The sequence below is a fragment of the Geotrypetes seraphini genome, chromosome 3, assembly GCF_902459505.1.
Source record: "Geotrypetes seraphini chromosome 3, aGeoSer1.1, whole genome shotgun sequence".
NCBI classification, from domain to species: domain Eukaryota; kingdom Metazoa; phylum Chordata; class Amphibia; order Gymnophiona; family Dermophiidae; genus Geotrypetes; species Geotrypetes seraphini.
In genome coordinates this window covers 347,861,376-347,889,226 of record NC_047086.1, presented here as the reverse complement: position 1 = coordinate 347,889,226, position 27,851 = coordinate 347,861,376, and the positions used below count along the sequence as shown (strand labels likewise).

Below are 27,851 nucleotides of genomic sequence, written 5' to 3'. Positions count from 1 at the left end.
ATTCTTGTGTTCTAACAGAGATGCTGTTTGCTACAGAAGGATTACTAAGCCCCAGGGCAGTGTTCTCAGGGCCATCCTACCCTGGTGGAACAGGATCCCATTTGAACTCGCAGGGCTGCAGTCTGTGCTCTGGTTCTGTTAGAGCAGGATCCCAGGTTCCTAAGCTACAGTTGGTAGTCTAATTATACCTGTTGAGCATATATCAGTAAATGTGCTCCCAGAGCTTTAGCCTATGAGTAAGCTTTCAGGATTTGGCACCCAGTCTGCCTCTTGATCAGGGTTTAGCTTACCTATAGTGCAGAAATGGTAGTGTGCTCCTACAATTTCAGTATTCTGCTGCCCCTTGTAGAGCATGTGCTCTCAGGATTTGGCTCCAACTTCTAGGATGTGGCTGTCTGCCCCTGGAGCAGACACTAATAAGGTTCCCATAACTTCAGTCTCCTGTTGATCAATCTTCAGGGTTTGACTATCTTGGGTAAAGCAGGAATTTCTTGTACAATAACCTCTGGAATCTTCACGATAGGGTTATGTATCTCTTTCAGCTTTGAACTGTAGGGAACTCAAAATCAAATTCTAGCCCCTCCCTCTGCGGCAGAGTGAATTCATGGGCGGACAAGGCCAAAGCAGCCTGTTTAGAGTGCTGCCGACCCGAAGCTGCTTAGGGAGGTATGTAGGGCTTGTGGCAGGGTTCCAATGGGAGGGAGGGAAGGATGGAGATTCGGCTGCGCGGTGGGTGCTCGGGTTGCTCAAGGGTTGTGCTGCACGAGGGAGGGAAGGGAAGCTGGGCAAGGTACCTGCTGCACAAGGGATGGGAGGGAGGGAAGGATAGAAGCTGGGCAAGGGTCCTGCTGCATGAGGGATGGGAGGGGAGGAAAGATGCTATACATGTGGGGGAGAGAAAGGAAAGAGGAAGAATTGGGGTGAAGGAGAGGGAGGGAGAGATGATCATGTGCATACCCAGAAAATAAGACCTAGTGCCTTTTTTGGGCCTAAAATTAATAAGACACTCTTATTTTCGGGGAAACACGGTAATAAGCAGTATATGCAAATTAATTTGCAAATTATTCCCATTAAGTAAGCAAAAACAGTCCAGCCTTTTATGAAGCAAATCTTTCAGTTCAGTAGAGCCCATTTGACTGGTTGCCACCACGTACAGCTGATACATGGGTAGTTACTGTAATGCACTGTGGCAAGGCAAGAGAAATGAGTTGAATTGGAGGTTTAATGAGTAAAATAGGAAGAAAGGAAATTTGCCATCAATTGTTCTGCATGCTATGTAAACAGTAACGCAAAAGTAACTTGTAAATTTTGTGAGTAGTTACTAAAAGTAACTAGTTACATTGATAGCTACCTAAAAATGTAACTAATTACAGTACTAGTCAGTACACAACACTAATTCTTTTTTTTTTTTTATAAATCTTTATTCATTTTTCATCTTACAACAAATGCATAAATATTAAACAATTGACACTGAAAACATCACTTGAAATTCTATCATTATATAATGATAATATATATATTTTAATCCCTTCCCTCCCACCCTTCCTAAATTCTTTATTCAATTTTTCATCTTGCATCAAATACACAATATTAAATCATTTGAACTTGTACAATATCACTTAAACTTCTATTATCTTAAATACATAAGTTTATTCCCTCCACCCCCCTCCCTTCCCACAAATAATGTAATTTAAAAAATCATAAAAACATTACATTCATAATATTGATAAAACCTTTAATATATCTATATATCACCCCCTCCCCATAATTATAAATGTACTTTCAGTGTAAAATGGCATCTAATCATTACAATAAATTATCAATGGCCCCCAAACCTTTTTAAAATTATTATAATTCCCTTTTTGTAATGCAATTGTTCTTTCCATTTTGTATATATGGCACAACGAAGGTGTAATTAAATCTAGTGTAATTTTTCCAATTCCTGGTGATATGTTGAATGGCGACTCCTGTCATTATCAATAAAAGTTTATTATTGCTTGATGAAATTTGACTTTTTATTCTCATTGAGGTACCGAATAAAATTGTATCATATGATAAGAGCTACATGGTTCTCTAATAAACAATTAATTTGAGACCAAATTGATTTCCAAAAGGCCAGGATACAAGGACAATAGAATATTAAATGATCCAGAGTCCCTACTTCTAGATTACAATGCCAGCATCTATTAGACTTAAAGCTATCCAACTTTTGTAATATAACTGGGGTCCAAAATGCTCTATGTAACAAAAAGAACCAAGTTTGTCTCATAGACGCAGACACTGTACATCTCATTCTCCAAGACCAAATTCGTGGCCATTGAGATGCAGAAATCTGATGCTTAATCGCAATGCTCCAAATGTCTCTAAGACCATTCTTTGGTTTTTTTATTCATATATCCAGTTATTAATTTATACCACTGTGGGCTTGGTGTCCCTAGAAATCCGTCTGAAAGCATAAGAATTACAGACTATACTGATTATTAAGATTTTTCCATTCAGGGAACCCCTTCTGAATAGCCTGCTTCAGCTGCAACCATTTAAAACATATTTATGCTGCAACTGTGAAAAATCAAGCAGTTTACCATTTAAAATAACATAAGAACATAAGAAACGCCTTCACCGGATCAGACCGAGGTCCATCTAGTCCGGCGATCCGCACACGCGGCGGCCCATTTAGGTACTCCTTTTTGGAGACCCGGATTTACCGTATCCCTCAATATGATTTGCAAGAAGGTGTGCATCCAACTTGCGCTTGAATCCCAGTACAGTAGTCTCCTCCACAACCTCCTCCGGGAGTGCATTCCAAGCACCCACCACGCGCTGTGTGAAACAGAACATCATCTAAAGTCCGTATACCTGCAATAATCCAATGCTTCCATACGATTTTAAATCCGCCAATTTGAATCTTGGAGTTTAGCCATATAGATTGATTTGTTGATTTATGTATTGGGTTAGGTGTTAAGTTACTGATATAACGCAATGTTTTCCATGTATCCATCAATATTCTGTTTTCTTTATATATTCTAGGCATCTTTACACTGATAACATGAGATAAATGTAAAGGAAACATGAGTTGCCATTCCAAATACAACCAGTATGGTGTATTTTCCATGAGCTCTGGGAGGACCCAATACATACCCTGGCGTAAAATATAGGCTTGATGATACCTATAAAAGTTTGGAAAATTTACCCCACCCTCAGCAATTGATTTTTGTAAAGATACTAAAGCAATTCTAGGCATTTTACCCAGCCAAACAAATTTTGTAAGAATACCATTTAACTTTTTATAAAAGGACCCTTTAAAAAAAAACTGGTATCATACTTATTTGATAACAAACCACAGGCAATATCATCATTTTAATAGTTTGAACTCTCCCCCAACAAGAAAGATGTAAAGGATTCCATTGCTCGCACATTTCTGCTACTTTTTTTTAATAAAAAATTTTCATTCTCTTTCATTGTGTCTTCCAGTGTATTTTTTATCCTAAATACCTAAATATTTTAGTCCAGTGTTCTTCAACCTTTTTACACCTTTGGACCGGTGGGGGAAAAAAAATTATTTTGTGGACCGGCAAACTACTAGGACTGAAATTTAAAAACCCCATTTCCGCCCCGTCCGCGAGTTCGTTCCTCGCAAACCATCTGATCCCATCCGCACAAGCCTCAGTTATGATTTTATACTGAATGTATTTTATTAAAGTATAAAAAGAAACAATATTCTGTACAGTTGTCATTTTATAAATACAAATAATACAGAGCAAGGATCAACAAAACCCGTCTCCCCTCCCCTTCACATATATCCCCTTTACTATCAAGAAAACTGAATAAGCCAAATTATTACAGAATGCTACACAGAAATATCATGCTAACAGAATACCGCAGTCACACATAGCAGGAATAGGGTTAGGGGAGTGCAACTAGGGCAACTGCCCCCCTGGTCAAAGAGAGCCCTAAGCCACTGCCTGGACTTTGCAGTCCCCAGTTATGTCTAACACCAGCTCTAGCAGGATATATATTTCAAATCTGATATATTCTAATCACAAAATAGAAATACAATTATTTGTTTCTACCTTTTGTTGTCTCTGGTTTCTGCTTTCATCTTCTTTTCACTCTCTTCCTTCCAGCGTCTGCCCTCTCTGTCTCTTCAATCCAGCATCTGCCCCTTCCATCTACTGTCTGACCTCTCCCCCTTCCATGTGGTATTTGTCTTCTTTCCATGCCCCCCTCCCCTTTCCATTCAGCCTATGCCCCTCTCTCCTTTTTACACGATTCATTCCAGCTTCACTGCTCTCTTCATTTTTATCTCTCCTACACCAGATCTAGCATCTTTGTCCCTCTCAATTTCTCTGCTGACCCCCCTTCCCATCTCATTCCTGTCTCTCCCCTTCCACTCCTCTAATCTCCCTGCAAGCCGTTTCCTTCCTTTTTTCTTCTCCCTTCCCTCCTCCCCCTGTCCAGCAGTAACTCTCTTCCCTTTCCTTTCCCTCCTCCCCTCCCAGCAGCATCTCTCCTCCCTCTCCAGGTGCAGTAGCAGCTGTCCCTTTTTCCCCTTGCCCAGCAGCTTCCCAGACTCCTTTCCCTCCTCCCCTCCCAGCAGCATCTCTCCTTCTCCCTCTCCAGGTCCAGTAGCATCTGTCCCTTTTTTTTTTTCACCATGCCCAGCAGCTTTCTCCCCTCCCAGCAACTCTCCTTACTTGCCAGCGCTGCGATTCAGTAAGGCAGCCTCAGGTCCTTTGTTGGGTCGCACCGCCTTTGAGGAAAGCGGAAGTTGCATCTTCAGAGGCGGCCCGACTCGGCAAAAGCTCCAAGGCTTACTTCCTGAATCACTGTGCTTGTAAGGAGAGCCGCTGGGAGGGGAGAAAGCACAGTCTGAGGCTCCCCAGTATCTCTCCGGCCCTGTGTAACTACTGCTCCTCGATCTTGCCGGTCCTGCGTGGACCGGCAAGAAATTGAAGATGTTGATCTCACCGGTCCTGCGCGGACTGGCAGGAATTTTCTGCAGACCGGCACCGGTCTGTGGACCGGCAGTTGAAGAACTGTGTTTTAGTCCATCTTCCTTCCATACAAATGAGAATGAATCAAATAAGCCTTTAGTACAATGCACATTAAGTGGAAGAATTTCTGACTTACTCCAATTTATCTTATACCCTGAAAATTTTCCAAATTTATCTATCAACTACAGCAAGCATGGAATGGTACTTTCTGGATTTCTCAAATAAAGCAGTATATCATCTGCATATGCAGAGACTTTATATTCCCAATCTGTACGAGGATTACCCTGTATCCCCTTTGCTTGTTGAATGGCTAATAACAAGGGTTCTAATACAATATCAAAAAGCAAAGGAGATAATTGACAGCCTTGTCTAACCCCCCTCTGCAAATTAAACCGCTCTGATAAATTATTATTAATATACAATCTGCAGAAGGTGAGCTATACAACATCTGAATCATTTGTATAAATCCAAACCAATCTAATGCTTGATACATGAAATTCCACTCAACCCGATCAAAGGCTTTCTCCGCGTCCGAAGAGATAGAGAGAGACAGATATTTTATGGATTTTGTTAAGTTTAGCATATGAAAAGCCAGTCTAGTATTAGAGGAATGTCTTTTAGCAACAAATCCCTTTTTGATGCATAGCAATAATAAAAGAGAGAGCCTTATTTAAACGTAAAGCCAATGTCTTAGCTAAAAGTTTTCCATCAACATTGATTAGCAAGATAGGCCTGTAATTTGAAACCAAAGTGGTTTGTTATCAAATGAGTATGATATCAGTTTTTTTTCAAGGGTCCTTTTATAAAAAACTAAATGGTATTCTTACAAAATTTGTTTGGCTGGGTAAAATGCCTAGAATTGCTTTAGTATTTTTACAAAAGCCAATTGCGGAGGATGGGGTAAATTTTCCTAACTTCTATAGGTATCATCAAGCCTATATTTTACCCCAGGGTATGTATTGGGTCTTCCCAGAGCTCATGGAAAATGTCCCAGATTGGTTGTATTTGGAATGGCAGCTCATGTTTCCTTTAAATTTGTCTCATGTTCTCAGTATCAAGATGCCTAGAAAATATAAAGAGAACAGAATATTAATGGACACATGGAAAACATTGCGTTATGTCAGTAATTTAACACCTAATCCAATACATAAATCAACAAATCAATCTTTATGGGTAAACTCCAAGATTCAAATTGGCGGATTTAAAATCGTTTGGAAGCATTGGAATATTGCAGGTATACGGACTTTAGGTGATGTTATTTCAAATGGTACACGCTTGATTTTTCATAGTTACAACATAAATTTGGTCTTAATAAATCACAAAGCTTTAAATGGTTGCAACTGAAGAAGGCTATTCAGGAGGGGTTCCCTGAATGGAAAATTCTTAATAATCAGTATAGTCTGGAATTTTTATGCTTTCAGGCGGATTTCTTGGGACACCAAGCCGCACAGTGGTATAAATTGATATCTGAATATATGAATAAAAAACCAAGGACTGGTCTTAGAGACATTTGGAGCATTGAGATTAAGCATCAAATTTCTGCGTCTCAATGGCCACGAATTTGGTCTTGGACATCTGAGACAAACTTGCTTCTTTTTGTTAAATAGAGCTTTGTTAGATTACAAAAGTTAGATAGCTCTAGATCTAATAGATGCTGGCATTGTAATCTGGAAGCAGGGACTTTGGATCATTTAATATTTTGTTGTCCCTGTATCATGGCATTTTGGAAATCAATTTGGTCTCAAATTAATTGTTTACTAGAAAACCATGTAGCTTTATCATATGATACAATTCTGTTCGGGATGTCAATGAGAGCAAAAAGTCAAATTTCATGAAGTAATAACAAGCTTTTATTAATTATGACAGGGTCGCCATACAACATATTACCAATAATTGGAAAAATTACAATAGGCTTAACTACACATTTTGGTGAAATTCGCTATGTCACATTTATAAAATGGAAAGATCAATTGCCATACAAAAAGGGAATTATAATAATTTTAAAAAGATTTGGGAGCCATTAACAAATTATTGTAATGAATAGACATCATTTTCCAATTAAAGTACATTTATACATAGGGGGAGGGGGGTGGGTAGAAAGTTCTTTTAAAGGTCTTATTTATAGATAGGAATATAATATGTATACGATATTTTGAATTAAATTATATGTGGGAAGTGTGGGTGGGGAGGGAATAAATTTATGTATGTAAAATCATAATTGAATGAATTTCAAGTGATATGTAAAAATTTAATATGAGGTTATATTGTGCACTTGTTGTAAGATGGAAAAATTAATAAAGAATTTGAAAAAAAAAAAAGAAACCAAAGTGGGATCTTTGTTTGGCTTTGGCAAAACAATTGTTAATGATTCTGCCAGAGTACCTGTAATACAACCCTTAGTAAGTTGGGATTGATATAAATTTAATAAATGAGGTAATAGGGTAATTTGAAATGATTTATAAAACTCTACTGTGAAACCATCACCACCTGGAGCGGATCCAACTCTTAAGATATTTCAACGCTGTTTCTAATTCTTTTAGTGATATAGGCTCTTCCAAACTTCTTTCTATATGTTCAGGAACCTTCAGTCCAATGATTAGATTCAAAAATTCTAGATCATCTTTTTTCCTATCTCCATAAGGCTCAGAAGAATATAGGTCTTTATAAAAATTAGAAACTGATTTAAAATATTTCCAATTTTAGTATGTATCTCTCCATTCTCATCCTTTATTGCAATAATTTTTGTTCTTCTTTTCTTTGCTTTAAGATAATTTGCCAATAAACTTCCCGCCTTATTTGAGCTTCCATAATACAAAGTTTGTTGGGAAAATAAATCTTGCCTTACAGATTTTGAAGATATCTCATTATATTTACCTTTTGCTTTTAATAAAGAACATAAGAATTTGCCTCCGCTGAGTCAGCCCATAGGTCCATTGCGCCCAGCGGTCTGCTTCCACGGTGGCCCATCAGGTCCATGACCTGTAAAGTGATCTTTTGTCTAGAACCTGTTCTTCCGTAATCCTTTATATCCTTCAAACCCCTTTTCTTTTTTATCTATACCCTTTCTTTCTCCTTTATCTGTAATCTTCAATCCCCTTATCCTTCAGGAATTTATCTAGTCCCTCTTTGAAACCCCATAATGTAGTCTGACCGATTACACCCTCCGGAAGCGCATTCCAGGTATCCACCACCCTCTGTGTAAAGAAGAATTTCCTAGCATTGATTCTAAACCTCTCCCCTTTCAATTTCTCCGGATGTCCTCTTGTTCTTGTACGCTGAAGAACCAGTCCCTCTCCACCCTTTCTATGCCTTTCATAATCTTGTAAGACTATTATGTCTCCTCTGAGTCTCCGCTTCTCCAGGGAAAAGAGCCCAAGTTTCTCTAACCTCTCAACGTATGAAAGATTTTCCAAACCCTTTATCATTCATGTGGCTCTTCTCTGGACCCTCTCAAGTATCACCATGTCCTTCTTAAGGTACGGTGACCAATATTGGACACAGTACTCCATCTGCGGGCGCACCATCGCCCGATACAGCGGCAGGATAACTTCCTTCGTTCTGAATGTAATACCCTTCTTGATAATACCCAACATTCTGTTTGCTTTCTTAGAGGCCGCTGCGCATTGTGCCGTCAGTTTCTTTGTTGTATCCACCAACACTCCCAAGTCCTTTTCAAGGTTGCTTTCCCCCAGTACCAACCCCCCCATTGTGTAGCTGAACATCGGGTTCTTTTTCCCTATATGCATGACCTTGCATTTCTCCACATTGAAGTTCATCTGCCATTTATTCGACCACTCCTCCAGTTTGGTCAGATCCCTTTGCAGTTCTTCACATTCCCCTACAGTTCAGACCCTGCTACAGAGTTTGGTGTCATCTGCAAATTTTATAACTTCGCACTTTGTCCCTGTTTCCAGGTCATTAATAAATACATTAAACAGCAGCGGCCCAAGAACCGACCCCTGCGGGACACCGCTTGTGACCCTTCTCCAGCCTGAGTAGTGGCCTTCACTGCAACCCGTTGCTTCCTGCCTGCCAACCAATGTTTATCCCATCTGTATACGTCCCCTTCTACCCCGTGGTTCCACAGTTTCTTAAGTAGCCGCTCATGTGGTACCTTGTCATAGGCCTTTTGGAAGTCAAGATATATGATGTCTATGGGATCCCCTTTGTACATATGGCTGTTTATCCCTTCAAAGAAGTGCAGCAAGTTCATTTGGCACGATCTTCCTTTGCAGAAGCCATGTTGACTTCATTTTCATTAGCCTATTTCTTTCTATGTGCTCACAGATGCTGTCTTTTATCAGTGCTTCTACCATCTTGCCCTGTACTGAAGTCAAACTCACCGGTCTGTAGTTTCCCGGGTCACCTCTCGATCCCTTTTTAAAGATAGGTGTGACATTTGCTTTTTTCCTGTCCTCTGGGATCATTCCTGTTTTCAGGGATAGGTTGCAAACTTTTTGGAGTATTTCTGCTATTTCAGTTTTCAGTTTTTTTAATACCCTTGGGTAGAGTTTTGTTCCCACTTATCAACTAATTTGGTTTCCAAATGTTTAATTTCTTTTTCCAAATTATAAAATTGTTTTTTAAGTTGTTTTCTAATATACGCCGAATATGAGATAATATTACCTCTCATAGTAGCCTTAAATGCATCCCATAATGTTTCTATGGTGATATCTACTGAAGTATTAAGTTGAGAAAATTCAATCATTTTTAATTTAAATTCTTCAAGGAAACTTGAATCCACAATCAATGTATTATCAAATCTCCATACAGACTTGCTATAATCTTGCTCATCAAACTGAAATTTAATCCACACACCACCATGATCAGATAAGATGATAGGATCTATGACGGTTTTTGTCACTTGCTGTACTATTTGATTCGAGACAAAAATATATGTATAGAGAGAAATGGATTTCATCTTTTATGAGTATATTATAAGTTAATGAATATGAGAATGAATATAGTAATATGCACAACACTGTAATTCACTACAGAAAATATATTGCTGGCTGAATTTCTTTGGTAAATAAGAGTTTAAGCCAAATTGGAATCGACTCTCTTCTTAGGCAATACTTGGATGAAGATTTCATTCTCCGTGTCTTTGCTCAGCTGGTCTCTGCTTTAAAGGATTGCCATAGGAGAAGTGATGGAGGTCGTACTGTGTTGCATCGGGACCTGAAACCAGCCAATATTTTTCTAGATGCCAAACAGAATGTGAAACTTGGTGACTTTGGATTGGCCAGAATACTGCACCATGACACCAGTTTTGCCAAAACATTTGTTGGCACACCGTATTATATGTCCCCGGTATGTATTAGACTTAATTTTTTTTTTTAAATTCCTGATGGTCTATTCTTCACTAAGTTTATTTTTAATTAATTTTTCCATCAACTTGAAGTCCAGCATTCAAGTCAGAATACCAGGTGAAATTTGGGGTTTGGATTTGGCTGAAAATAGTGCATTTTGGGCTGAAACAAGCACTGCCTGCCTACCTTCCTCCCCCCCCCCCCCCACAGTAGAAGACTGGCAGCTCCCTTCCTGAGCTTACATTTTTGTTGGTGGGTAGTAGGCACAGGAGCATCCCCACTTACTCCTGTGCACACCCATTCAGAAAATGGTTTCTAGAACTTCCAGTGGCAGTCTCACGAGGTTGCTGTAGGAGGTCCTAACAGCCATCTTGAGAATGGAACTAGCTCTGCACCTTGGCATAGAGGAGTCTTCCATGCAGGGGTGTCAGTCGGTCCTTGAGGGCCGCAATCCAGTCAGGTTTTCAGGATTTCCCCAATGAATATGCATGAGATCTATTTGAATGCACTGCTTTCATTGTATGCTAATAGATCTCATGCATAGTCATTGGGGAAACCCTGAAAACCCGACTGGATTGCAGCCCTCTTGAGGACCGACTTTGACAACTGTGTTTGGAATGAGAAACCCTGACTCAAATCCTGCTTCTCCTGCTGATGCTTGTGGCAAATTGGATTGTAAGTCCACTTGAGCAGAGAAGCAATTTAGTTACAATCAAGATACAAAAAAAGCTTAAATTTGTGAAGAGGCAAGTAGTTAAATCCAAATCCAAGAGGTCTTTGAATAGTTGATAGAAATGATTTTGGAGCATTTTTTAATTTTAGTAAATGTTGCTGAACTATGACTACCTTCCGCACCCTCCAGATTTTTATTTTTGGATCAAATAAATTTAGGGCTCCTTTTACAAAGGCACGCTAGCGGTTTGAACGCGCCTAATACCGTGCGCTAAACCACCGGCCACGCTAGCCACTACCGCCTCCTCTTGAGCAGGCGGTAGATTTTAGGCCAGCGCGGGGGTTAGCGCGTGATGAAAAGTCACGCGCATTAACCCCGCTAGCACGGCATAATAAAAGGAGCCCTTAGTTTTCAACAAAAGCAAAATATTCTTACAAAACAAATATGCAACCAAATCAAACAATATAAAACCTGCCCACCCTTCAGGCTCCCTTTTTAGACACAGTAATAACTTTGAAACATGCTCACAAAAAGAAAAATCCTCATTAGCACTTCGACAGGGTATGGGGCACTGTGTGAAGTGGCACTTAGTTGCACTGAAATAGAGGACTGAACTGGCACATGAGCATACTTTCTTCTTCACTGTCCCCCGTCCCCCAAATCTTAGGGATTGTGGTGGCAGGAGAATAAGAATTGTTGGAGAGAAGTTAAAGATGTGAAACTTCTAATATGTCTGTGTATGATGTTCCAGTCTAAACCAAGGATCTCAAAGTCCCTCCTTGAGGGCCACAATCCAGTCGGGTTTTCAGGATTTCCCCAATGAATATGCATTGAAAGCAGTGCATGCACATAGATCTCATGCATATTCATTGGGAAAATCTTGAAAACCCAACTGGATTGCGGCCCTCAAGGAGGGACTTTGAGACATTATATGATCCTTACAGTTGGAACTGTAAGGTGACTTGTGATGAATTTTGGTAGGTTAAGCTGGAAAAGTTATAGGTATATTAGCCTATCCGTGTTTTCTAATATTTTGCTTAAATGGTTCAAACACTTATAACTATAACTATAAAAGTAATAATACAAATTTAAAAATAGGTTTAATTAATTCCAGATCAATCAAAAATAAACATCATCTCCTAAAAGATACAATCCTAGCCCAGGGATTTCATATTCTCTGTATCATAGAAACTTGGCTCTCTGAAGGAGAGGAAGCTTATTTATCTTATTGTTGCCCCCCAAATTACGATTATCTTTGGAATCACCGCCACAATCGTAAGGGCGGTGGTTTAGCCATCATTTTTCAAAATGGTTTGATCGATTCTTGCGACCAATCATTAGGTAATGTCCCTATCGAATACTTACATGTTAAAATAAAATCTTATCCTAAATTTGACCTTCTACTACTTTATGCTCCTCCTCCCATAGGACAAAATAACATAATAACAATACAAAATTTAATATTTGATCACTGCACAGCCTCTTCACACCCCCTGGTCATGGGTGATTTTAACATATACTTAGAAGATCAATCAATTTCATTTACAAAGGACATGCTTACCTTTATAAATACCGTAAACCTATCTACAATTATTCACCAACCAACTCATATAGCCAAACATACTCTTGACATGATACTTATACCTAAATCCCCTCCTTTCAAATATTCAGAACCTTCAGTTCATCCAGTACCCTGGTCGGACCACTATCTTATATCCTGTAATTTTACATTCCAACAAATCATACCAAACCTATTACCAGCTAATCATAAAACAATTTCATATAGAGACTTCTCAAAAATTGAATTAACCGATGTAACAACTATTTTTAACTCCATTAGTACAACTTTCAATTCCTCTTCTTTCGACGAACAACTACTAATTTGGGAATCCACATTAAGGGCTCTCGTAGATACTAAGGCTCCTTTAATATCCAAAACAATTTCATACCGCAAATTATTAAACCCTTGGCATACAGAAGAACTTTCGTTTTTGAAAAAACAGCAGAGATCACTAGAAAGAAAATGGAGAAATGACAAATCTCTCAGAAATTTACAACAATACAAAGAACACGCATCATTTTACAAACAAAAAATCAATAAAGCCAAAAATAATTATTATAATAAAAAAATCATAGAAGCAAAAAATCCAGCAGCTTTATACTCACTAGTGAAGTCAGTTTCTCCTTTATTAAAAAAGAATACTAACCAAAAATGCATTCTCACAGCTCAAGAAATCGCAGATTATTTTTCAACTAAACTAAATACTGTTCGAAATACATTTCAACTAGGCACTTCCAGTCAACCTACAGATAATAATATTTCTTTATCCATTCCAACGTCCAGATGCTCCAAATTTAAAATTCCAACAATAAATGATATAGAACTCAGTTTGCGTAAAATCAATCTAAAAGGCACTCGTGAATACCACCATTCTACCTCAAAAAATTTTTCTCCTGTTTGGGTCCCTTCATCCTCTCTTTAGTACAAAACAGTCTTCTTACGGCTTCTCTTCCTCAGAATTGGAAAAAATCCATAATTACTCCTATTTTGAAAGATCATAAAGTTACTCCAGATGAAATTTCTAATTATCGCCCTATTGCAAACATTCCTTTTATGGCAAAACTTACTGAGAGACTTGTATTCGAACAACTCTCAGATTTCATCGAATCAACCAACGTTCTCCATCCTCACCAAACTGGGTTTCGAAAATTCCACAGCACAGAATACACCATGATAGGCTTGACCAATAATATTCATTACTTTCTCGACCACCACAAATCCGTAATTCTAATCTCTCTAGATCTAACTGCCGCTTTTGACACCATAGACCATGACCTATTAATCGATCGATTAGATTCAATTGGAATTAAAGTCCAAGTACTAGCATGGTTCACTTCTTTTCTGTCAAATCGTTCATCTTTCGTCAGCTTCAATGATAGCACGTCCAAAATTTACTCTTCAAAATATGGCATCCCGCAAGGTTCAATATTATCCCCCCTTCTTTTCAATATATTCCTTTCCCCACTTTTAAATATAACACAATCTCTAGGTTTTACAACATTCGCTTACACTGACGACATTCAACTCATCCATCCATTAGATCCTGAAAATAAAGATGACATTACAACTATCAACAATAAACTTGTAATAATAAAAAACTGGCTCAATACAAATAAATTGGCATTAAATCTCAAAAAAACGAAATCAATGCTCTTTTCTTGGAAAAGAGATACAATATTAAGCTCTCCAATTTCCATCAATAACACCGAATTAGAACTGGTTACCACTATAAAAATTTTAGGCATTTTGATCGATGATAAACTTACCTATCATGACTATATTAGCAATATTGTTAAAACATGTTTTTATAAATTACGTTTAATTCGCTCACTCGCCAAATTCCTACAGCCTGAATCTATTAATATTCTAATTTACTCCTTAATAATATCCAGAATAGACTACTGTAACTCTCTCCTTCTTAACATTACTCAAAAAGAAAAAAGAAGGCTGCAATTGATACAAAATACTGCCGTGAAATTGATCTACAATGCAAAAAAATATGATCATGTTACCCCCCTGTTGATCAAATCCCATTGGCTTCCGGTAAGCCATCGTATTACATTTTTTTTTTTTTTTAGTTTTTTATTGATTTTTTCATATATCAACAAGTGTTATAAATTTTCCATACAATTGTCTTAACAATACACTTGATATCTCTATAATGTACTTTATATAAACCATATTTTATATTATTCTTCTTATGAATTTATATAACATATATATTGTAATAATTTTATCAATTATTATTTAATTATGAACCCTTTTCCCTCCCTTTATTACATTAATTTCACATAAGATTATCACTCATTATAATATATTATTTATAATGTATAATAAAGAGAATAAATTCCTTACCCCTTCCCTCCCTCCCTTCTTTAACCATTATCTTATTATGGGAAAAAATTAAAATCATTCATTGCAAAAATCTGTTAATGGTCCCCCAAATCCTCTTGAACTTATCCATATATCCTTTTTGTGTTGCAAATGTACGCTCCATCTTATATATATGGCAAGCTGAGTTCCACCAAAAATTATAGTTCAATCTGTCATAATTTTTCCAATTATGTGTAATTTGCTGTACTGCTACTCCAGTCAATATAAATAAAAATTTATTGTTATTTGATGAAATTTGACTTCGAGCTCTCATTGCAGTACCAAACAAAATTGTATCATATGTCAAGGCTACCGAATTTTCTAACATCCTATTAATTTGAGGCCAAATTGAATTCCAAAATATTAATATGAATGGACAATAGAATAAAAGATAATCTAATGTCCCTGCTTCAAGATGACAATGCCAGCATCTATTAGACTTAGAGCTATCTATTCTATGTAAACGTGTGGGGGTCCATAAAACTCTATGTAAAATAAAAAACCAAGTTTGTCTCATAGAAGCTGACAATGTACATCTTAACCTCCAAGACCAAAGTCGTGGCCATTGAGATGCATTAATCTGATGCTTAATCTCAATGCTCCAAATATCTCTAAGACCATTTTTTTTCTTTTTATGTACAAATCCAGATATTAATTTATACCACATTGCGGCCTGGTGACCCATGGAATCTATCTGAAAACATAAGAATTCCATACTATGATAGCTATTAAGGTTTTTCCATTCAGAGAACCCTATTTGAATGGCCTGCTTCAATTGCATCCATCTGAAATATTGTGATTTATTCAAACCGAATTTATTTTGCAATTGTGAAAACTCAAGCAGTATACCTTTATTCATTACATCCTCTAAAATACGAATTCCAGCAATCATCCAATGTTTCCAGATAATTTTAAAACCGCCAACTTTGATCTTTGGATTGAGCCATATTGTTTGAGTCGTTGATTTAGTTATTGGAATAGGAGTTAGATTACTTATATATCTTATAGTTTTCCAAGTATCAACAAATATTTTGTGATCCTTTTATAACCTTGGCATTTGAATACTGATAACATGACTCAGACGTAAAGGAAACATTAATCTCCATTCTAACCAGAACCAATCTGGTATATGTTCAATGGGCTCTGGGAGGATCCAATACATACCCTGACGCATAATATAGGCTTGATGGTACCTATAAAAATTTTGAAAATTTACCCCTCCCTCCGCAATTGGTCTTTGTAAAGATACTAGAGCAATTCTGGGGGTTTTTCCAAGCCAAATAAATTTTGTTAACATCTTATCCAGTTTTTTGTAAAAAGACCCCTGAAAAAAAATTGGTATCATACCCATTTGGTAACAAACTACTGGTAATATCATCATTTTTACAGTTTGCACTCTCCCCCACCAAAATATGCATAAAGGATTCCATTGTTCACACATTTCTGACACTTTTTGTAATAAATTTTTTTCATTAATTTTCATAGTCTCATCCACAGTTTTTGTAATCCAAATTCCTAAGTATTTTAATCCTTCTTCTTTCCAAATAAAAGAAAATGAGTCAAATAAACTTTTTGTACAATGTACATTGAGTGGAAGCACTTCTGATTTATTCCAGTTTATTTTATAACCTGAAAATTTTCCAAATTTTTCAATCAATTCAAGCAAATTTGGAATGGTTGTTTCCGGATTTCTCAAATAAAGTAAAATATCATCCGCATATGCTGATAATTTATATTCTCTATCTGAATGCGGAATACCCTGTATCTCCTTTACCTGTTCTATAGCTAATAACAAGGGTACTAAAACGATATCAAAAAGCAAAGGAGATAGTGGGCATCCTTGTCTAACCCCCCTCTGTAGAATAAATCTTTCTGAAAAATTATTATTGATATATAATCTAGCAACAGGGGAGCTATACAATGCTTTTATTATTTGTATAAATCCGGATCCTATACCAAACCATTCCATTGCCTGAAACATGAAGGACCATTCCACTCTATCAAAAGCTTTTTCAGCATCTAATGAAATAGATGGGTCATTAATGGATTTTGTCAAATACAACATGTGATGTGCCAATCTAGTATTATGAGATGAATGTCTTTGAGCAACAAAACCTGTCTGATGCATATCTATAATGAAAGAGAGAGCTTTAGCCAATCTTAATGCTAATGCCTTAGTTAAAATTTTTCCATCCACATTTATTAAAGAAATAGGTCTATAATTTGAAACCAAAGTGGGATCTTTATTTGGCTTAGGTAAAACTATAGTTATTGATTCAGCCATAGTACCTGTAATACAACCTTTATTTAGTTGTGTCTGATACAGTTTTAATAAATAGGGCATTATAATGATTTGAAATGCTTTATAAAACTCCACTGTATAACCATCTCCACCTGGAGCGGATCCAACCCTAAGGGATTTCAAAGCTGTATCTAACTCTTTTCGTTTTATATGTTCAGGAATCTTTAGTCCCTCTATTAACTTTAAAAAAATCTAAACCATCCTTTTCCTTTTTCGAATAAGGCTCAGAAGAATACAAATCTTTATAAAATTTTAAAAACTGCTTTATAATGGGATCAATTTGAGATAACATTTCACCATTCTCATTTTGAATAGCAATTATTTTTGTTTTTCTTTTTTTTGCTTTAAGATAATTTGCTAGCATTCTTCCCGCCTTGTTTGAATTTCCATAATACAAAGCTTGCTGTACAAATAAATCTTTTCTAATAATTTTTGAAGAAATTTCATTATATTTACCTTTAGCTTTTAAAAGTTCTTGTTGTGTCAAATAATCCCATTTTTCAATTAATTTTGATTCTAGAGACTTCACCACTTTTTCCAATTCTGTAAATTGCTTTTTTTCTTTTTTTATTTGCAAAGCTGAATAAGAAATAATTTGTCCTCTAATGTATGCTTTAAAAGCATCCCACAAAGTCTCTATTGAAATTCCTTCTGTATCATTAATTTGAAAATAATCTTTTATTTTTTCCAAAAGATTTTCACAAAAATCAGTATCTGTAAGCAATGTATTATTTAATCTCCATATAGGTCTATTTCCATTCTGATCTATTATTTTAATTTCAATCCACACTCCAGCATGATCAGATAGTATAATTGGATCAATGACAGCCTGTGTGACTTGATGTACTAATTGATTAGAAACAAAAATGTAATCTATTCTAGAAAAAGAATTATGAACCTGTGAACAAAACGAAAATTCCCGACCATCAAAATGAAGAATACGCCAAATATCTTTTAAATCATAAGATTGTATCACATTATCAAGGCCTAATGATTTTATAAATCTTCTCGGACTTTTATCTATCAGTGGATCCATGACAGCATTGAAATCCTCTGCTACTACTAGATTTGTAGTAGCAAGTGGAAGAATCAATTGTTGCAGAGTTTTAAAAAATTCATTTTGATTCGAATTAGGGGCATATATATTGAAGAGCGTCATGGTGGTATTTCCCATGTCCATTTCCACATATACCCACCTTCCAAGAGGATCAGCTGCCTTAAACTTAAATGAAGCAGAACATTTTTTATTTATTAGTATAGCAACACCAGCTTTTTTCCCTATTGCCGAAGAAAAATAACATTGTTTGACCCAATCACCTTTTAGCTTAATAGATTCAGTATTTGACAGATGGGTTTCTTGTATGCAGCATATATCAGCGTTTTGTCTTTTTAAGAATAATAATGCCTTTTTTCTTTTAATCGGGTGATTGAGACCATTAACGTTTAAAGATATTATCTTAAGACCCATTATGCATTAATATAATTTGTCTTCCCATACACCATTCCAAGTAGTTACTTATTGAATTTTTCAATTTTTGGGTCCTCAGCGGGCCACCACACACTCAAGTATTTTCATAGTGTGAGGCTTTATGCTCATATTCGTCATTGGACCACTATTTGCTTTCAGTTTTTTATGAATTACGTTTTAATTGTATGAATGCTAAAGGTACTTAGCTTAGAGTTTTGACGCTAGCCGGGAGGGTAGAAACATCCGTCACCAACATGTTTCGCCCATATTATTTAAGGGCTTTGTCAAGGCACCCTCTCCCTATGATAAAAATAAAACTAAGTGTCACAACTACCATAAAGCATGTAAATCGTGTGTAATAAAATATTTATCAAACTCTCTTACCGTTCTCAACTATTATGCTTCCACCATCGCGTCTCCGACGAAATGGCGGTCACGCTCAAAGTAAGCCTATTTATACGTCACCAAGACGTAACGTCCCAAGAAGTTAGAGACGTCAGAGGTGGACGTAACGGTTCTATAGACAATTATTATTTATGTGTGAAGTTCTTTAACAGAATACTTTAATAAAGGATGACACTCAGAACCCCCCTTTTTTTTGTTATTATTATTTTCTCCTCATATTAAAGACGCCCACTCCAGCTCATTATTCAGTCCATAAGGGACCACTGTGTTAAGGCGGTAAATCCACCTTTGTTCGATGAAATTTAGTCTACTCTCCCAGTCCCCTTCCAGTTGTTGTTCAGATATATGCTCAATCACCCTCCATTTGATATGTTGGATCTCGTGACCCTTATCTAGCCAATGTTGAACTATTGGGGCTTGTATCGCCCCTGTGGTGATACGGGATTTGTGTTCGTTCAGACGCACACTAATAGCTCTTTTGGTGCGTCCTACATAGACAAGGTTACAGGGGCATACAATGATATATATCACCCTCATTGTTTTACAGGTAGTGTCTGCCTTAGCTCTCACCGTATAACCTGAACTGGGGTCTGTCCACTGGAGTCCTTCCAATGTCGAGTCACACCATTGGCAATGTTGGCATTTGGTGTGTCCTGTCCCTACCCTACTGTCATACTGGTTTTCTAATTTCCTAAGGGCTTGGCCAATAGTCTGACCCCTTCGGTATGAAAATAGGGGGAGTTCTGTAAACCCTTGATGAAGATTCAGTATGTGCCAATATTGTTTTATGAATGAGATCAGTACCCCTGAAGCTCTAGAAAAAGGGAGCACACATACTAATCTTTCCTCCTCTTGTACCCGGGCCTTGTCTATAAGAAGGAGTTCCCGTTGGGCATAACGAGCCCTTAAATAAGCTTTCCTAATGGAACTTTTAGGGTATCCTCGCTCCAGAAAACGTCCCTCCAAATCCCTGGCTACTTTTTTAAATTCCATTAGAGAGGAGCATATCCTTCTAACTCTCAAATACTGGCTAATGGGTAAACTGTATTTAAGATGGTACGGATGAAAACTGTTGAAATGTAAAAGGGTATTACGAGCCACCGGCTTTCTGTATAGAGTTGTTTCAAATGTTGTTTGCTCTATGCTTATCAATATATCCAAAAACTCGATCTTAACATTATCATATTGGGGGACAAACACGAGAGATAGCTTACTAGAACCTTTGTCCAAATTTTTGGACGTTTTCCTTAGGGATGAAGCGATTAAGGTCCCATCTTACCTCAAAGATTCTTCCCATCTACTTAGGATGCTTCATGACAGTAAAATTCCACATGGGGGGGTTTTTCTAGTAACCCTGGATGTGGTATCGCTCTACACCAGGATACCCCAGGATGAGGCACTCACTATTGTAGAAGAAGTTATGACTAAGAGAGTACAGCATCTTAGAATATCTAACTCCTTTTTGTGTAAACTAGCTCAATGGGTATTGAAGAGGAGTTTTTTTGAATACAATGGGGATTTTTTTCAACAAGTAGAAGGGGTAGCTATGGGGGCGACTCTTGCCCCCTCAATAGCCACACTCTATATGGGGAAATTTGAGAGTGAATTTATATATCCGTCTGAATTCTTTAAATACATCCCCTTATGGAAACGGTTTTTGGACGATATTTTTTTCCTATGGGAGGGTACGGAAGGGGGGTTGCAAGAATTTTTTATATGGATCAACACGAAGAATCCCAATCTGCAGTTTGTCTCCCAATATGATAATGTTAAGATCGAGTTTTTGGATATATTGATAAGCATAGAGCAAACAACATTTGAAACAACTCTATACAGAAAGCCGGTGGCTCGTAATACCCTTTTACATTTCAACAGTTTTCATCCGTACCATCTTAAATACAGTTTACCCATTAGCCAGTATTTGAGAGTTAGAAGGATATGCTCCTCTCTAATGGAATTTAAAAAAGTAGCCAGGGATTTGGAGGGACGTTTTCTGGAGCGAGGATACCCTAAAAGTTCCATTAGGAAAGCTTATTTAAGGGCTCGTTATGCCCAACGGGAACTCCTTCTTATAGACAAGGCCCGGGTACAAGAGGAGGAAAGATTAGTATGTGTGCTCCCTTTTTCTAGAGCTTCAGGGGTACTGATCTCATTCATAAAACAATATTGGCACATACTGAATCTTCATCAAGGGTTTACAGAACTCCCCCTATTTTCATACCGAAGGGGTCAGACTATTGGCCAAGCCCTTAGGAAATTAGAAAACCAGTATGACAGTAGGGTAGGGACAGGACACACCAAATGCCAACATTGCCAATGGTGTGACTCGACATTGGAAGGACTCCAGTGGACAGACCCCAGTTCAGGTTATACGGTGAGAGCTAAGGCAGACACTACCTGTAAAACAATGAGGGTGATATATATCATTGTATGCCCCTGTAACCTTGTCTATGTAGGACGCACCAAAAGAGCTATTAGTGTGCGTCTGAACGAACACAAATCCCGTATCACCACAGGGGCGATACAAGCCCCAATAGTTCAACATTGGCTAGATAAGGGTCACGAGATCCAACATATCAAATGGAGGGTGATTGAGCATATATCTGAACAACAACTGGAAGGGGACTGGGAGAGTAGACTAAATTTCATCGAACAAAGGTGGATTTACCGCCTTAACACAGTGGTCCCTTATGGACTGAATAATGAGCTGGAGTGGGCGTCTTTAATATGAGGAGAAAATAATAATAACAAAAAAAAGGGGGGTTCTGAGTGTCATCCTTTATTAAAGTATTCTGTTAAAGAACTTCACACATAAATAATAATTGTCTATAGAACCGTTACGTCCACCTCTGACGTCTCTAACTTCTTGGGACGTTACGTCTTGGTGACGTATAAATAGGCTTACTTTGAGCGTGACCGCCATTTCGTCGGAGACGCGATGGTGGAAGCATAATAGTTGAGAACGGTAAGAGAGTTTGATAAATATTTTATTACACACGATTTACATGCTTTATGGTAGTTGTGACACTTAGTTTTATTTTTATCATAGGGAGAGGGTGCCTTGACAAAGCCCTTAAATAATATGGGCGAAACATGTTGGTGACGGATGTTTCTACCCTCCCGGCTAGCGTCAAAACTCTAAGCTAAGTACCTTTAGCATTCATACAATTAAAACGTAATTCATAAAAAACTGAAAGCAAATAGTGGTCCAATGACGAATATGAGCATAAAGCCTCACACTATGAAAATACTTGAGTGTGTGGTGGCCCGCTGAGGACCCAAAAATTGAAAAATTCAATAAGTAACTACTTGGAATGGTGTATGGGAAGACAGTGGAATAATTTTTCACTGTTGTGTGACTGTGTTGTTGAATACCCTCCATTCTAGAACTTATATTAAAGAGCCTGGTGTTTCATTTAATATAATTTGTAACATATCACCCCAATTTTCAGTATTCTTTATAAACTCCTTTTTCCCATATATAAGATAAATCAAAGAATTAACTATTTTATGCAGACCCTTAAAATTTGGTTCACGGAAGTTTCGCCCCCAACATTTCGCCCGCAGCAATTCGCCCCTCACATTTGGCCCCGCACATTTCGCCCCCAGGTATGTTTTGCCCCCGGAACTTTCACCCCCACACATTTCGCCCCCCGGATGTTTTGCCCCCACACATTTCGTCCCCGCATATTTCGCCCCCGCACATTTCGCCCCTGAGCGTTTTTCCCCTAGTATGTATGTATGTGTGACTGCTACATCAATACCTGACCTAGATTTTAATGTTTGTGATGTATTCTGATTATAGTCGCCAGCAGTGTTCCCGCTAAGCTGCGCTGGCCTGCGCTTGCGCACAAAATATTACATCGCAGCGCAAAGTTTCTCTTCACAGCGCACACACGCGTCGGTAAGGTAAGGGGACGCATTGGGGGGATTGCACTTCCCCACAATTGCCATGCTTCGGTTCCTCTTCTTCCTTCCTTCCTCCCCCCCCCCCCCCCCCGCGGGACCCTGCGGCACCATCAACTCTTACTCCCTCTAATGTCGGCCCTGCAGCTCCAGACTTCCTCGCACCTTCTCCCCTCCCCCTTTGGATCGCTATTATTTTAAATGTTATAGCCGCGGAGCTGTATCCATCAGTGGAGATGTCTAACCTCGGCCTGCCCCGGAACTCTTACTGCAACAGTGACTTCCTGTTCCTGCCTAGACGGGCGTCTGCTGCAGTAAGAGTTCCGGGGCAGGCCGAGGTTAGACATCTCCACTGATGGATACAGCTCCGCGGCTATAACATTTAAAATAATAGCGATCCAAAGGGGGAGGGGAGAAGGTGCGAGGAAGTCTGGAGCTGCAGGGCCGACATTAGAGGGAGTAAGAGTTGATGGTGCCGCAGGGTCCCGCGGGGGGGGGGGAGGAAGGAAGGAAGAAGAGGAACCGAAGCATGGCAATTGTGGGGAAGTGCAGAGCTGCAGGGAAGAGTGTTGCGGTACCCAGCTGGAGGGAGAAGGAAGATGAGGGAGGGAATTAAAGGAGATGCCAGAGCTTGGAGCGTAGGAGGAAGGTATGCCAGTCTAAGGGAAAAGGAAGGGGGAGATGTGAGAGCATGGAGGGGGAGCGAAAGATGGAAGAAAAGGAAAGGAGAGAGATGCCAGAGAATCAGGGAAGGGGAGATACCAGACTATGAGGAGAGGTGTGGGAGAGGGAAGGCGAGGAGAGAGATGCCAGACCAATGGGGTGAAAGGAGAGATGGAAGGGGGAGGCATACAGTTTCTGGAAGGGGCATAGAAGGAGAGAAGATGCCATATAGGGGAAGAGAGACGGCAGACAGTGGATGGAAGGAAGAGAGTTACAAGAAGATGAGGAAAGGAGAAACCACAGAAGACAAAGGTAGAAAAAAATTTCTATTTATTTATTGCTTTAGGAGACGTGTCACTGTTTCTGTGAAGCATTGTATGCAGAGTCCAGCTTCTTGCTGGTTCAATTTAACCTTTGTCTATGTATTTTTATTTTATCCCCCCTTTTACAAAACTGTGAAGCGTTTTTAGCACCAGCCTTGGTGGTAGCAGCTCTGATGCTCAGAATTTTATGAGCATCAGAGCTGTTACCTCCGTAGCTAAAATCCACACTACAGTTTTGTAAAAGAGGGAGGGGTTAGTTTGTGATTACATATTCCTTACTAGGCGAAGGTGTTTTCTGTGTTCTGTGTGTTCGAAAGACATGGTTTTCTGTTAGGATTGACGGTGTAGGATTGATCTGTGCTGGTCTGGCTTGTTTAGTTTTACAATGGGTGTATTGATGTACTGCTCACTGCAATATGTAAGATGCTGCCTTTTCCTAGGTACTCATGTGTGACGTGTGGTTTGTTACTAAAAATCATGTTTTTCTTACAGATGGGGGGGGGGGTGCCAAAAAATGATGGGCCCCGGATGTTACATATGCTAGGTACGCCACTGTATGTAAAGATACCAGAAAGCTGGCGTAGCAAAAACTTCTAAGTTTTGAGTATTTAACCCTCCCACAATCTCACGGGCACTCGTTTCAAGTTTATTGAGATTTTGATTTAAACGCAATATCAAATATTTTCAATGCGTATAACAAAAATAAATTTGGGGAAATAAATAAAACCATTTGAACCAGTGTTCCCGCTAAGCTGCGCTGGCGTGCGCTGGCGCACAAAATATTACATCGCAGCGCACACGTTTCTCGTCACAGCGCACGATCGGAAGAGGCGTACGGCAGATGGCAGGGCGGCGAGAGGAGAATCGGGCGAGTTGGCTCATAACTTGCTGGCGCCCGATATTTTTGGCTCACGGTGAAAAAAGTTTGCTCACAACACCCGCCTGCTTAGAGGGAACACTGGTCGCCAGTGCTAAATTCGGCCATTTCGCCCCCGCACATTTCGCCCCTGAGCATTGGCCAATCTGGCGCCAAAATTGGCCAATGACTTTGCAAAATTCTACAGAGGTTGATCCCAGAAGCTCTACACTTCTATAAATATAACGGGTTCTTGCCTCTTGGTCATTTAGTCCTTACGATTTCCGAATTGGCGCTTGATTAATTGATCTGTGTAGTGATTTTTTTATTTATGGATTCAGTTCTTTCAAAGCGTGGCAAGAAGAAGCTAGTTTACGAAAATCATATTTATTTATTCTCTAAACGAACAGCAGATGACAGCCATGCTATTTGGGTATACGAAAAGCGGTCAACGTGTAAAGGACGCGTTTGGACTCGAGGAATTGATGGCGAAGTTGTGAAAATCTTAAATGCTCATAATCATGCAGCACAGGCAGCAAGGCCTAAAGCAGTTCGATTAATCAATGAAGTTACTGCCAGGGCAAGGTCGACACAGGAGACGCCACAGCAGATTCTCAGTGAGGTCATTTCAGGCAGCCATGCAAACGTTGGAGCGCTTCTGCCTAGAAAAGATTCGCTAAAGAGATCAATTCGAGCGTCAAGACAACTCGAGGGTATGCCGCGGCTGCCTCAAACCATTGATCAACTCGTCATCCCGCCAGAATTTCAGGAGATCATTATCAATGGAGTCCAACAGCAATTTCTTTTGTGGGACTCGGGTAAACTTTTCTCTTCAAGCTATTAGCATTATGTACTCGTACATGTAGGCGTTATTTGCTCGCATTTTATATCACTTTGTGGCACATAAAATGGCAAAAAATTTCTTAATTTATTAGAATTGGTCAAACAACTTGTCACCATACATGTAACAGTTCAGAATTTTGAGAGAGAGGCCCTCGGGGGGGGGGGGGGGAGGAACATATCCAAAATGGTCTCAAAAATAGCCACAAATGGCATCGTTTTTCTGAAAATCAAGTATGTCTGAGTCTTCTAAGCCGTTTTAAGCGTTTTCTTGAATTATTGTTGCTATATAATCTTCCACATTTAATTTTACTGAATTACTTCGTACAATTTTTGGTAGAATTTTAGTAGAATTTGTCAAACATTCCATTAACGTAATAGCTCAAAAAAATGAAGAAAAAATATTTTTTTTGTCTTTCGGAATTTTTTGATGCCAGTGAATAGAGCTCGTCGAGAAACGTCGAACCCTGACTATTTCTGACCCTTTTTTGGACTTTGAAAATTTGGCGGACCCCCCCATGTATGGACAGGACAATATGTCCCGTCCCAACTGAGGGGTTTCCTCCATCCACCGCCTAAATTTATGCCTAAATTATTTTTATTTTTATTCAGGGACTGGAAGCAGCCGAATATTGATATTTGGAACGAGGGATAATCTCCACTCGTTGGCACAGAGCAGTGAATGGTTCGCTGATGGCACGTTTTCTTCTGCACCAGCTTTGTTCGAGCAGCTTTATACGATTCATGCAGTTCACGGTGGTGTCATCATTCCAGCATTGTACGCGCTGTTGCCGAACAAGACCCGAACAACCTATCGACACATGCTGCAGCAGCTTAAGAATATGCAGCCAGGTCTCCAACCGCAGCAGTTGATGACCGATTTTGAACAAGCTGCAATTCAAGCGTTTGAAATCGAGTTTCCTAACATCGAGAAAACAGGCTGCTTCTTCCACCTGTCGCAGTCAATATGGCGAAGAGTTCAGAATGAAGGATTGAAAGTGCGCTACCAAAATGACCACGAATTTGCCCAGTGGATCCGCATGATACCAGCTCTTGCTTTTCTGCCTCCGGTCATTGTTGTGCAATCATTTGAAGAGCTGCTGGACGATCCCAACTTTCCAGAAGAAGCAGTACCCATTGCCAACTATTTCGAGGACACCTACATTGGTCGAATGAACCGAAGAGGACGCCAGAATCCATTGTTTCCAGTTCAGTTTTGGAATGTTCATCAACGAACGTTGAACGGCCAACATCGGACGAACAATGACGTCGAGGGCTGGCATCGCAGCTTTCAAGAAACCTGCGGCTCACTTTTCCCCAATATATACCGCTTCATCAACTGCTTGAAAAGACAGCAAGGCCTTCACAATTTTGAAATCACGCAGATTATAGCCGGCAATCCTGTCAATGCGCGAAACAAGAAATACGCGGCGATTTCTGCAAGGATTTGGCGTATTGTGGAGGACTTGGGCAATCGAAATTTGATCGACTATCTCAGAGGAATAGCATACAATTTTGAATTTTGATTGACGTTTGTGCTTCTGACTTTTAGGTTCACTTTATCACTGTATTTCATTTTACTTGTTATTTGACGGTGTTGTGTTTGGACTGTTATTTCATTTGACAGGTTAGTTTTTGTTTTGCACAGTAAAAAATAAAAAATAAAATGATAAACATCACAGAAATCAATGACTTCGCTCTGGGGATAAAGGAGACATCTCCCCCAAATTTTCGATTTTTGAAACAAATCACCATTTTAACATGATAAAATAAAGCAAAAAAAGTAAATTATGTATTTTGGTCCTCTCAAATTCTGAAAAATCCGGTTTGGTCCCGGCGGACCAGTGACTTCTCTGACAAAAATCAGGTAAAAAATACCTACTTAATCATTTTACCTTTTTTTATTTTATTTTTTCATCATTTTAATCTTAATCATTCATCATTTTGAGACATATTATTGATGTAGTACACATAATCCAACGCTCAGGGGCGAAATATGCGGGGGCGAAATGTGTGGGGGCAAAACATCCGGGGGGCGAAATGTGTGGGGGCGAAAGTTCCGGGGGCAAAACATACCTGGGGGCGAAATGTGGGGGGCGAAATGTGAGGGGCGAATTGCTGGGGGCGAAATGTTGGGGGCGAACCTTCCGGATCCCTAAAATTTAATACCCCCCCCCA

At 38.8% G+C, this 27,851-nt stretch overlaps 1 protein-coding gene across 1 annotated transcript in view; it reads left to right on the top strand.

Annotated features, from left to right (window-relative positions):
• Positions 1 to 27,851, top strand: part of NEK2 (NIMA related kinase 2) — a 118,836-nt gene that overhangs the window by 19,925 nt on the left and 71,060 nt on the right. The window contains exon 3 of the mRNA XM_033939813.1: positions 10,064 to 10,304. Within this exon, the coding sequence (XP_033795704.1) occupies positions 10,064 to 10,304 (241 nt within the window). The remainder of the gene's footprint in view (positions 1 to 10,063; positions 10,305 to 27,851) is intronic.